The sequence below is a fragment of the Procambarus clarkii genome, chromosome 80 (genome assembly GCF_040958095.1).
Source record: "Procambarus clarkii isolate CNS0578487 chromosome 80, FALCON_Pclarkii_2.0, whole genome shotgun sequence".
Taxonomy (NCBI): domain Eukaryota; kingdom Metazoa; phylum Arthropoda; class Malacostraca; order Decapoda; family Cambaridae; genus Procambarus; species Procambarus clarkii.
The window spans coordinates 17,166,587-17,179,421 of NC_091229.1; the positions used below are offsets into that span (position 1 = coordinate 17,166,587).

A 12,835-nucleotide genomic window follows, 5' to 3' on the forward strand; every position below is an offset into this window, starting at 1 on the left:
TAAAAGCAAGAACAATAAGTACAGTTAAGAATAGGTGCAGCAGTGCTTCTAGATCCATTATTTTCGCCATCACTCATCAACAAACCCACAGACAAGTTAAAACAAAAAACCTCAGTTAACCTATTGTAGATAAGCTAACACTCCTCAACCTGCTAGATTCGGTTTTGCACTCTGCATCCAGAAACCTCTAATTGCAGTTTATCCCAGATGGTCGATGCATTCATAGAGACTGACGGTTGCATTCAAGAATTAGCTAGTCTTCTTCGGGTGAGGTTTTACTTGGCCCACTAAACCGACGTCTGTCGTTCAAATTGACAGATTCTTCCCACCGCCTGCACCACTGTCTAACAGAAGGATTTATAATTCCAAATTCTCAAGCGAAGGGGGCGATTGGCATGCTCTCTCTTTTTCAAAGCAACTATTGCCTCTCGTTGACATAGCTTTTCCTCTCTGGAAAATGTCTTTGATAAAGAATCTTCACTCTGGAGTTCACTCGTGGACTGGGGAGTGTGAAGGGATAAAAAACAATACTTTCTGCTACAGTTTACTAATTATACACCCATTGCAGGAAACAGGCTTGTTTTAAGTAGCACTAGATTGTCGAGTAACATATCATCACGTAGTCCATGTTCAGTATAAGATATTCATCAAAGACTCTCTCTCTCTCTCTCCCTCTCTCTCTCTCTCTCTCTCTCTCTCTCTCTCTCTCTCTCTCTCTCTCTCTCTCTCTCTCTCTCTCTCTCTCTCTCTCTCTCTCTCTCTCTCTCTCTCTCTCTCTCTCTCTCTCTCTCTCTCTCTCTCTGTCTCTCTCTCTCTCTCTCTCTCTCTCTCTCTCTCTCTCTCTCTCTCTCTCTCTCTCTCTCTCTCTCTCTCTCTCTCTCTCTCTCTCTCTCTTCTTCTCTCTCTTCTCTCTCTCTCTCTCTCTCTCTCTCTCTCTCTCTCTCTCTCTCTCTCTCTCTCTCTCTCTCTCTCTCTCTCTCTCTCTCTCTCTCTCTCTCTCTCTCTCTCTCTCTCTCTCTCTCTCTCTCTCTCTCTCTCTCTCTCTCTCTCTCTCTCTCTCTCTCTCTCTCTCTCTCTCCCTCTCTCTCTCTCTCTCTCTCTCTCTCTCTCTCTCTCTCTCTCTCTCTCTCTCTCTCTCTCTCTCTCTCTCTCTCTCTCTCTCTCTCTCTCTCTCTCTCTCTCTGTTAAAAATCCCCATTACACAGGGTGTTAGTCATAAAGGGGCATGTGATCAGTAGCCAGCACTGGCAAACATTTAATGCATTATGAGGATCTCCTTAAGAACGTGAAACTTAATAAAGTGCTTGCAACGCTCCAGATACTTCATGCCGGAGGTCTGAAGTGTCCAATATCTGTGGATTTAGAAATGTAGTATGTGAGATCATTACCCATATCCTGCTAGCAGAGTATGCACCTGGAGTGCTCAGGATTGGGAGAATCATCACCTGTAGCCACCTTTCCACAGGTGACAACTACTTTGTCGCACAGTCTGGCGGACGTTTTGTGCTGCCGTTATACATAGTTTTCCGATCTAAACTAATCATAGCTTTTTATTCTGGTACTTACAGGGCTAATAACGAAGAAATCAATTGTTAAATGATTCTACGAACATCACTAGTGACCAATATATTACTTTTGACTTAACGAGAACAACACGGAGGGGTTGGGTTTGATACCGATATTTCTGAAAGTGTGGCATTGGAGCTGAATAAGACTGGCTTATGATACTTCCATTCCCAACATGTTTCACGTGTGAAAGATTGGTGAGCTAGATTACAAGCGCCAGGCATCCAACCTTGGGCAGACAGACATAGATCAGCCCATCCTATTAAGGATTCCCAACGTAAAGAAAATGGTCAAATTAAAGTGTCCTCTTCTAGCTCACAAGAGGACCCAATACTGAAAATGGCACAGTACGTTTGCGAGCTACTTCCAATTTCTAGAACGATAATTTTTGCCCTTATGTAAAGCATACGATTGAAATGCGAAATTCTTTGTATGAGGACTGGTTGAATAGATATAGAAGATTATTTTTATCATAGATTTGTAATATTTATTAATATTAATAGTAATATAAACAATGTTTGCGCTTGATATGTTTGTATTATTTTATATATTCAGGCACAGTAAACAAAGAGAAGGCTCAGCTGGTGTTCAGCCATAGTATCCGTAGCCTCCATAACCTCCAAATCCTCTTCCGAAACCTCCAAAGCCACCGAACCCTCGGCCGAAGCCTCCGAAACCTCCATAGCCGCCAAGGTAACCTGGATTAGCTTCAGGCTCAGCAGCAGGTTCAGCGCTCCTCTTTCCACGATAGAAGCCTCCGTATCCTCCGTATCCTCCATATCCTAAACCGAAGCCTCGACCGAAACCTCCAAAGCCTCCGAAGCCGCCAAAGTAACCAGGCTCAGCCTCTGGGGCAGGAGCAGCGCTTGTGTCCACCAAGCAGAAGGCGGCCAGGGCGGCAACAATGATCTGTTAAGAAGACAAAAATCTGAGTTTACTTTCTCAACATTATGATTAAATGAAAAGTACCTACACTAATCTAGTAAAGGTTGCATAAAACTTAACCCAAGAATAAAACAAATCAAGACAATTAAACCATCACCATGTTTGTAGTAAATATATAAATATACCGTGATAAAGTGACAGCACCTAAACAGTGGTTGAAATATAGTCTGTCTGTAACGATGTTAGGCAGGTAAAGGTAAAATGACTGTTAATATCAAGTTATAAACAACACACTGTTGAGCATGGCACACTAGAGAGTCAGGAGTAACAAACCAGGGTTTTCATGGCTCAAGATTGTCAGCGTTGACTGTGGCAGCTTGAGGCAGCGCGGCCTTATATACCACACGAGCGGGGCCGGCTAAACCCTCTATGTGTTCCTTTATATTCAAGGTCTCTCAGAACCCACAGTACTTCCCAGTTCACTCAAAGATAACTAACCTGTTCACTTTCCCTCTTACTTCTCTCACTTTACCCACCTTAGCACCCAGTTCTATGTTTTAAACCTAATATTTATCTTTTCTAAAAAGGTAAACTTTGCTCACATTAAGAACCTGCTTACTAGGACAAAATCCCATTTTTCTTCAGTGCTTGTATTGTAAATCTTCAAACGCATTGTTTAATGAACTATGCTAAACTGTTCAGTCTCTCACTACCCCACTGAAATCATTGAATTCATCTGTTCACTCAGCATACCGTTTAACACACTCAATAACCAATTTACTCACAAAGTATCCCAAATAGCACACAGTACTAACCGTTTTATTCAAAAACACGCTTAACCTACAGTGCTAATCAGCTCAAACGCTTAACGCCCAGCTTATCATACTGTCATTACGTGATCGCTCACAATATACCTAGAGTAATTCACGGTATTAACCTGATTACTCAACTCCTCACTTACGAAACAGCAAGTAAAGTCATGTTTGGTCAGCAATACATGGACACTCATTGCCCAGCTTAATTAGCAGTACTCACAGTATTTCATCGAACACCAAGATTCTTCAGCGGGTCTCACTTCTTCTCACTGATTACCCAGACTTGTCATTAGCACACACAAGAGCTCAATATGTGTGAGTCTTGTATCGTTTGAGCTCTTGAAAGAATTTATTGATCTGGATTAAAATTAAACCATCGCCTCAACATTATAATGTTGAAGTTGATAATTAAATATTACAGTTATTAGAGGGTTCACTTGATTCCCTCTGAGTTTCGATTACAATTATCTGTTAATGGACAATTGAATATTACTTGAATATTTATATCAGGAATGTTCAACGGACTTCATCAGTTTCTTTTATAATACTAAACAAAGGTTATAATTAAAATATGATATTCATAGAAAAAGCTATCTAAAATATAGAAAGAGTTTTTATTATCATTTGTGACAATCGGTTTCCACCTTGACTCCACACTGTTGTTACCTTAACCCAGTGATCTCTGCACTTGAGTCATGAGATGGTTACCAGCGGTAGCTGGTAACCCACGTCTGGACCACAGACACTGCCCACTAGCATACCAGCCTGGTCACCCTTCCTCTCCCACCTTCACACACCGTACTCACTCTACGAACCACTACACCCACGATACTGTCCCATACATTCTGTGTCCTGCTTAACTGACAGTACTTCTCAAGTGGCGACCTGCTTAACTGAGTAGATTTCGTTAGAAATCGAAGGTAAATATATATTATAGGTTATTAAACTATATATTATAGTTAAATATATATTATAGGTTACTATATATTCTTTATCTCGTTTCACTCTGTAATCAATTACCCTTCAGTTCTGTGTTGTTAGTCTAATATAGACATATTCACTAAAGAATCATCTTTACCCCAGTAATCAGCCTGATGACTCAGCTACTCGATTTATCCTTCATACCATTGTTTATTAAGTCAAAGTCCCTTTTATTTTACTAGGCTCACCTAATAACCCATTCTAGGCGCCGCTTATAAAGCAGCGATATACTGTTCACACAATCAGTGCCCCATTTACCACCTACCCCTAACCAGTTCACTCTCAATTCCTCAATTAATACATTAAACAAAGCCATTTACTCGCAGAGGTCACGAGAATAACAAACTATTAATATGTTCACTCACAAAGAACCGCAAATATCAAGTATCACTAACCTGTCTTCTCGATTCCTCACCCACCCAGTAACACTACTCAGTTCACTCAGTATTCCACTTACCAACAATATTAATGGTCTTGTTTGATCAGCAGTCCTCACCAGACCTCAAAATCAATGAGTTAATTCTCCCTGCAACTCATGAAGGACTGTATTGGTCTAAGTGAAAATTAAACCATCACTTAACATAAATTTTGTAGGTGATCAATAAATGTCATACTTAATGTATGGGTAATTGATTTCTTCTCAATTTTTCAAAAACTATTGACCAAAATTCGCTGATATGTGAACTCAACATATTTGCCTATAAATCTTAGAATATTCCTAGTCTCCATGAGATCAAGGAAGATCCACGGTCTTGATAAGGTTTACTAAAAAACTATTTTTTTTTTTAATAGCTTCATACATCTTCATATTCCCGTGTTACTGTTAGAGAATAATAGCTTGGAAGGTCAGTATGTAGTATAGTGGAAAATTCTGAACGTTAAAATAGGAAAAAAAGAGCTGAAATGTTCTGTATTAGTACAGAGCTGCTAGAAGATAATTTTTTTCGCAACCAAACATTCACTAACAGACCAACAGACAAGAAAAAACAAAAACCTCTCAACTGCTGTAGGCAGAGTAAAAGACACCCAACTGTGCATATTTTGGACCTTTTTAGGATCTATTTACTTGCTGCATTATTATTTTCATTTCCATTAACTTCAGTGAATCAGTTCAAAATGTCGCTCTGATGACGGGATCTGTCCCATTCTGTATCCTACTTTCTCCTATTCCTCTCCCTTGTCCTTGCACTAGTCGAAACCCTACTATGAAAGGCAATTTCTTTCATTTGTCTGGATCGCCTGATGTTGTTAAAATACAATTTTTATTTTGTGTCTTACTAAGTTAGAAATTTAGCCGTATCAATGTTTTATATCATATTACTAGAGTGGGGTACCTGACTGCACCTGGGTTTCTCTCCCACCACTATCCTTCTTCCTCTCATCTCTCTCCCACCCTCTCTCTTCTCCCATATCCCACCCCCCTCCCCTTCTCTTCCCCTCTCCACTTTTCTATACAATATCTTCCCTTCTCTCTTTTCCTCTCTCCAAGTTTCCCCTCTTTCTCACCTTCTCCTCCAACATCCTCTTCTCTCTTCTTGCCTCTTTCAAACATCCCGTCTCTCACTCTTCTCCTTTCCACTCTCCCCCATCACCTCTCTCTTTCCCAGAAATTTAATATAAAATTCAATTGAAATTGTTTAAGACGTCTACGGACACACAACAAACATTTCAGACGTTACTTCATGAAAATCGCATGGAGAGATTGGGGTTGATACTGATATTTTTTTTAAAGTGTGGCACTGAAGCTGACCCGGATTGATCTATGTCACTACCCGTCTCCACACTCTTCATATGTGAAAGTTGGGTGAGACTAGCTGCAAACGTCTGACCTCCAACTTTTGACAGATTAACATTCACCCCTATAGATACAGTATAGAAGATTATTATTTATTATTTAATGTTTATTATTTATTAATATATATTATTATCTTTGTAATATTTCATCAGAGATAAACTCTTAAAGTGAAATAAACAATATTTGTGCTCGATATGTTTGTTTTATTATTTTATATATTGATAGTCACAGTAAACAAAGAGAAGGCTCAACTGACAACAGCCGGTGTTTAGCCATAGTATCCGTAGCCTCCATAACCTCCATATCCTCTACCGAAGCCTCCAAAGCCGCCGAAGCCTCGCCCGAAGCCTCCGAAGCCTCCAAATCCGCCTAGGTAACCGGGATTAGCTTCAGGCTCAGCTGCAGGCTCAGCGCTCCTCTTTCCGCGATAGAAGCCTCCGTATCCTCCATATCCTCCGTATCCTCCATATCCTAACCCGAAGCCACGACCGAATCCTCCAAAGCCTCCGAAGCCGCCAAAGTAACCAGGCTCAGCCTCTGGAGCAGGAGCAGCGCTTGTGTCCACCAAGCAGAAGGCGGCCAGGGCGGCAACAATGATCTGTTAAGTAAACAGAAGTCTTCGTTTATTTCTAAACATTATGAATAAATGAAACGTACCTACACTAAGCCAGTAAAGGCATAAACGTTACTCAGGAATAAAAAAAATTAGGACATTTAAACAAACATCTGTAAAATAGTATTAAATAAAGAATATGCTGAAGTGACAGCATTTATGCTGCTACTGAAATATTGAAAAGTAATCCTGGTCAAGCCTCAAAATGAAGACCTAATCAGGGACTTGGCCCTGGGGTTATTGAACACCGGAACCACCACAAGGTAGACTGTCAGCAACGTAATTAGGCAGGTAAGGAAAAATAGCTGTTGATGTCAAATTATAAACAGCAAACCGCTGAGTATGGGCAACTAAGAGAGCCAGAAGGTGTAACTCACGAGGGTCTTCATGGTTCAGGAGTGTCAGTGTTGACTGTGGCAGCTGGAGGCGACGCGGCCTTATATACCCCACAGGGACGGGGCCGCCTGAACCTTCTATGTTGTTCTATATTCAAGGTTACACGGGCCCAACAGTACTTCCCAGTTCACTCGACGACCTGCTGTACTCAAATTATCCTAAATTGTTCACTCTTTATCTTGCTTGTCTCACTGTACTCAACTGGACACTCAATTCTTTGTTTAAAACCTAATATTTGACTGTTCGTTAATGACCCAACTTTGATCACATTACCAACTTGCTGACTCAATCAGGCACTAAAGCGAATCGTATTAAGGAAGATTTAAAGTTTTTTCCATCTGTGCTTAATATCGTCACTCTTAAAATTCCCTGTTTAATGGATTTAATTTAAATCTAACTATACTAACCATACTAACCTGTTTACTCACTCGACAACTGTCTGTATTACCCAGCCCATCTTCCTGTTTCGGTAGTACTTATAGGAAGGATGAGTCCTATAGTGCATATACGGAAGTACAGCACAATTAGAAAGTAGAAATCCGTACTGTTTAATTAGGACAAAGCTGAAAACTATTGCCTAATGTTGCAAAGACAAACTAAACTAACCAGACTAATCTTCCTTAGCCTAATACACGCTACCTGAGACCCATTATACTACAAATGTGCGCTATACTAGGCCTAAGAATATTTAGGTTTATTTTTTTGTATTATTTTTCGGACTCTGTGAAGTGAATAGTACAAAGTTCTACTATTTAATTGTTTAGAACGTCAATATTTGAACTATGGTGCACATAATTTCAAAAATTGCTATCTCAACAAGAGAATGGGTTGCAGCTACCTACTTACCACACTGACCTATTCACTCAGCGCACCGTTTAATACGCGTTACTAACCCGTCTACTCAAAAATTACCCCAAAAAACATATAGTACTAACCTTCTTACTAAACACAAAGCTGAACCTAGAACACTAAGCTGTTTACATGCTAAATGGTCAGCTTAACACATTGTGTTTAGTTGTTCACTCACAAAGCACCCCGAGTAACTCACAGCATTAATCTGTTTAATCAGGATCTCAATTACCCAACAATAATTAAAGCACTGTTTGGTAAGCAATATATGGACGCACTATGACCAGCTTCATTATCAGTACTCGCCCTAACTCATCCAACACCAAGATACATCAGCAGAACTCTCTGCAGAACTCTCTGCAGAACTTTCAGTAGAACTCGCAGCAGAACTCTCAGAAGAGCTCTCAGCAGAACTCTCAGCAGAACTCTCAGAAGAACCCTGGTGCTCTCACTAAACACTCTGGTTCGTCACTAGTATTCTCCCGATATCAGTATCTGCGTCTATTATCGACAGAGTTCCTGAAGAACTGCGTTGATATGGGTGAAAAATAAACTAGTCACTTCACTGATAATATTGCAGGTGATAATAAACGTTATCGTTACTGAATGGTTAATTATTTTCCTCTGAAATTTTCAAAATAGTTTATTAGAATTCGCAATATCTGAATTTAACAAATTTGGCTATGTAGCTTAGATTATTCCTACTCTTCCTTACATCATCCAGGTTCGTTGGGCTGAATATGGTTTGCTGTAAAAAAAACTAAAGCTTTATTCATTTCATAACGTATAAAATTTAAGTAAAAAGATTGTTCTCATATGCAGGAGGAAACTCCCGTATTACTGTTTTGAAACAATTAAAAGCAAGAACAATATGTACAGTTAAGAATAGGTGCAGCAGTGCTTCTAGATCCATTATTTTCGCCATCACTCATCAACAAACCCACAGACAAGTTAAAACAAAACACCTCAGTTAACCTATTGTAGATAAGCTAACACTCCTCAACCTGCTAGATTCGGTTTTGCACTCTGCATGCAGAAACCTCTAATTGCAGTTTATCCCAGATGGTCGATGCATTCATAGAGACTAACGGTTGCATTCAAGAATTAGCTAGTCTTCTTCGGGTGAGGTTTTACTTGGCCCACCAAACCGACGTCTGTCGTTCAAATTGACAGATTCTTCCCACCGCCTGCACCACTGTCTAACAGTCGGATTTATAATTCCAAGTTCTCAAGCGAAGGGGGCGATTGGCATGCTCTCTCTCTTTCAACGCAACTATTGCCTCTCGTTGACATAGCTTTTCCTCTCTGGAAAATGTCCTTTATAAAGAGTCTTCACTGTGGAGTTCACTCGTGGACTGGGGAGTGTGAAGGGATAAAAAACAATACTTTCTGCTACAGTTTACTAATTATACACCCATTGCAGGAAACAGGCTTGTTTTAAGTAGCACTAGATTGTCGAGTAACATATCATCACGTAGTCCATGTTCAGTATAAGATATTCATCAAAGACTCTCTCTCTCTCTCTCTCTCTCTCTCTCTCTCTCTCTCTCTCTCTCTCTCTCTCTCTCTCTCTCTCTCTCTCTCTCTCTCTCTCTCTCTCTCTCTCTCTCTCTCTCTCTCTCTCTCTCCCTCTCTCTCTCTCTCTCTCTCTCTCTCTCTCTCTCTCTCTCTCTCTCTCTCTCTCTCTCTCTCTCTCTCTCTCTCTCTCTCTCTTTCTCTCTCTCTCTCTCTCTCTCTCTCTCTCTCTCTCTCTCTCTCTCTCTCTCTCTCTCTCTCTCTCTCTCTCTCTCTCTCTCTCTCTCTCTCTCTCTCTCTCTCTCTCTCCCTCTCTCTCTCTCTCTCTGAAATTTTGGGTGCAATATGAGGAACACGAAAGTGAATAAAGTAATTGCAAAGCTCCAGGTACTTCATACCAACGGGTCTTCTATATATATAGAAGATTATTTCTTATAATAGAGTTGTAATAGTTCATCGAAGATAAACTGTAATGATGATATAAACAATGTTTATGCTCAATATGTTTTTATTATTGTATATATTTAGTCACAGTAAACAAATAGAAGGCTCAGCTGACAACAGCTGGTGTTCAGCCATAATATCCGTAGCCACCATAACCTCCATATCCTCTGCCGAAGCCTCCAAAGCCACCGAAGCCCCGCCCGAAGCCTCCTAAGCCTCCAAAGCCGCCTAGGTAACCTGGATTAGCTTCAGGCTCAGCAACTGGATCAGCGCTCCTCTTTCCACGATAGAAGCCTCCGTATCCTCCATAACCTCCGTATCCTCCATATCCTAACCCGAAGCCACGACCGAAACCTCCAAAGCCTCCCAAGCCACCAAAGTAACCGGGCTCAGCCTCTGGGGCAGGAGCAGCGCTTGTGTCCACCAAGCAGAAGGCGGCCAGGGCGGCAACAATGATCTGTTAAAGAAACAAAAAACTTAGTTTACTTTCTAAACATTATGAATAAATGAAACGTACCTACACTAAGCCAGTAAAGGTTGCATAAAACTTTACACCAGAATAAAACAAATTAGGACATATAAACAATCACCTGTAATAGTGTTATATATAGAATGTGCTAAAGGGACGTGTACATATGCTGCTATTGAAACAGTCCTTGTCAGGCCTCAGAAGGAGGCATGGCCAGTGACCGGGCCGGTTGGAACTTGAACCAGGAACAACCGCAAGGTAGTCTATTAACAACGATATTAGACAGGTAAGGGAATAATACATGTTAATGTCAAGTTATAAACAGCAAACTGCTGAGTATGAGAGACTAAGAGAGCCAGAAGGTGTAACTCACCAGGGTCTTCATGGTTCAGGAGTGTCAGTGTTGACTGTGGCAGCTGGAGGCAGCGTGGCCTTATATACCAAACAGGGGCGGGGCCACCCAAACCCTCTCAGTGTTCCTTTATATACAAGGTCACACGGAACATTTTTAATCTTCAGTTGTAAACCTTGTGGGGCGTAGGAGCCTGGAACTGCCGGCCGCAAGAGCGGGAGACGGGGTCGATGGTTCGCGGGTTCTACGGACCATGTGAATGAAATTTTATTATCCACGTTAATAAAAATATTATCAATTGACAGACATTCTCTCCGAATCTATTGGGGAGTAGCAAGCATTGACCCAGTCTGTCGTTTATCTTCTCTCTCTATCATTATCTATCTATCTATCTATCTATCTATCTATCTATCTATCTATCTATCTATCTATCTATCTATCTATCTATCTATCTATCTATCTACCCATCTATTTATTTATCTATCTATCTATATATCTATCTATTTTTCTATCTCTATTTTTCTATCTCTATATATATATTTTTTTTCTGTCTATTTATTTTTGTATTTATCTGTCTATCTAGCGATATTTCAATCTATCTCTGTCTGTCTACGTAACTATCAATCAATCAATCAATCAATCAATCTATCTATCTATCTATCTATCTATCTATCTATCTGTCGATCGATCGATCTATCTATATATATATAGATACATATATATATGTAGATATATATATTTGTATATACATATATATATATATACATATATATATATATATATATATATATATATATATATATATATATATTATATACATATATATATATATATATATATATATATATATATATATTTATATATATATATATATATATATATATATATATATATATATATATATATATATATATATATATATATATATATATGTAAATGCACACACACACACTAGGTAGGGATACACCTGCATTGCCATTACCCGGGTCTGTCTGTCTGTCTGCCTCGCATCTGTTCATCTATCAATTCTTCCATCTATCTCTTTAGGTGTTTATTCATATATCCAACTATCTATCTATCATCTTTATAACAATCTATCCATCTATCCATCCATATATCCGTCCATCCATCTATCAATCCATCTGTATTTCTATCCATCCATCAATTTATCCATCTACATTGAATTAGCCATCCATCAATTTATCCATCTACATTGAATTAGCCATCCATCAATTTATCCATCTACATATAATTATCCATACATCAATTTATCACTCTACATTCAATTATCTGTTCATCTATTTATCCGTCTATATTCATTTATCCATCCATCTATGTATCAAACCATCTATCTTTCTATGCATCTATCTATTCATCCGTCTCTCTATTTCTTCATGTATCTATCCAACCATGCATCAATATATTTATTTATCCATCCACCTATCTTTCCATTCACATATCAATCCATCCCTCTATCAATCCATTTTCACACCTATCTATCTGTCTATCAATCTATCCTGCTAAACCTCAATCAATCCATCTATCCATATATCTACTCCTAAATCTATCCATTTTCTCCCCTTGACCCCCCCTCACCCCATCTCCTTGCACCCCCCCCCCCCATTCTCCCCTCTGTCTCCCTTTCTCTCCCTCTCCCCTTCCACCTTCCTTTCTCTCCCTCTCCCTGTTTCCTCGAATATTTTGAAGGATATTTTTCTACTAATTTTTGTTTTCGAAATATTCTTAGGTATTGTGGCAGGCAGTTCCAAAAATCCTCGTGGAGGTCTGAATGTGACCCTGGCACGCTGTTCTCTTTTAAATTATTGCGACCCCTACTAGATCTATGTTCATCATCTGACCATCTGTTCATCACCCAGACCATTACCTCTGTTTATTTGGATGAAGCTTGGCCCAAGCTTCTCGCCTCCATCTTTGAACAGACAAATAGACAGACAGACAGACAGACAGACAGACAGACAGACAGACAGACAGACAGACAGACAGACATTCTGTCTTATAAGTACAGATATGAATATTATATTTATTTTATTAATTTTGAACTAAATAACTCGATCAACAACCCGAGTCTATGCTGTTGTTGACCTAGAAAAGCTCTCAAGCATCGTAAAATACTTTTCTCTTCATAAAATAAATG

The 12,835-nt window shown here is 39.5% G+C and overlaps 3 protein-coding genes across 3 annotated transcripts; all 3 read right to left on the bottom strand.

Moving 5' to 3' along the window:
* Nucleotides 1-2,083: 2,083 nt before the first annotated feature.
* Nucleotides 2,084-2,844, bottom strand: LOC138357863 (uncharacterized). Its single transcript, XM_069315024.1, has 2 exons — nt 2,785-2,844; nt 2,084-2,475 (listed from the first exon to the last, which is right to left on the bottom strand). Exons 1-2 carry the CDS (start codon nt 2,794-2,796, stop codon nt 2,155-2,157), a joined length of 333 nt encoding a protein of 110 aa, XP_069171125.1. The 5' UTR covers nt 2,797-2,844; the 3' UTR covers nt 2,084-2,154.
* A 3,386-nt stretch (nt 2,845-6,230) lies between these two features.
* Nucleotides 6,231-7,070, bottom strand: LOC138357864 (uncharacterized). Its single transcript, XM_069315025.1, has 2 exons — nt 7,033-7,070; nt 6,231-6,640 (listed from the first exon to the last, which is right to left on the bottom strand). Exons 1-2 carry the CDS (start codon nt 7,042-7,044, stop codon nt 6,311-6,313), a joined length of 342 nt encoding a protein of 113 aa, XP_069171126.1. The 5' UTR covers nt 7,045-7,070; the 3' UTR covers nt 6,231-6,310.
* A 2,835-nt stretch (nt 7,071-9,905) lies between these two features.
* Nucleotides 9,906-10,772, bottom strand: LOC123746237 (uncharacterized). The gene is made up of 2 exons (XM_069314822.1): nt 10,702-10,772; nt 9,906-10,316 (listed from the first exon to the last, which is right to left on the bottom strand). Exons 1-2 carry the CDS (start codon nt 10,711-10,713, stop codon nt 9,987-9,989), a joined length of 342 nt encoding a protein of 113 aa, XP_069170923.1. The 5' UTR covers nt 10,714-10,772; the 3' UTR covers nt 9,906-9,986.
* Nucleotides 10,773-12,835: the final 2,063 nt, after the last annotated feature.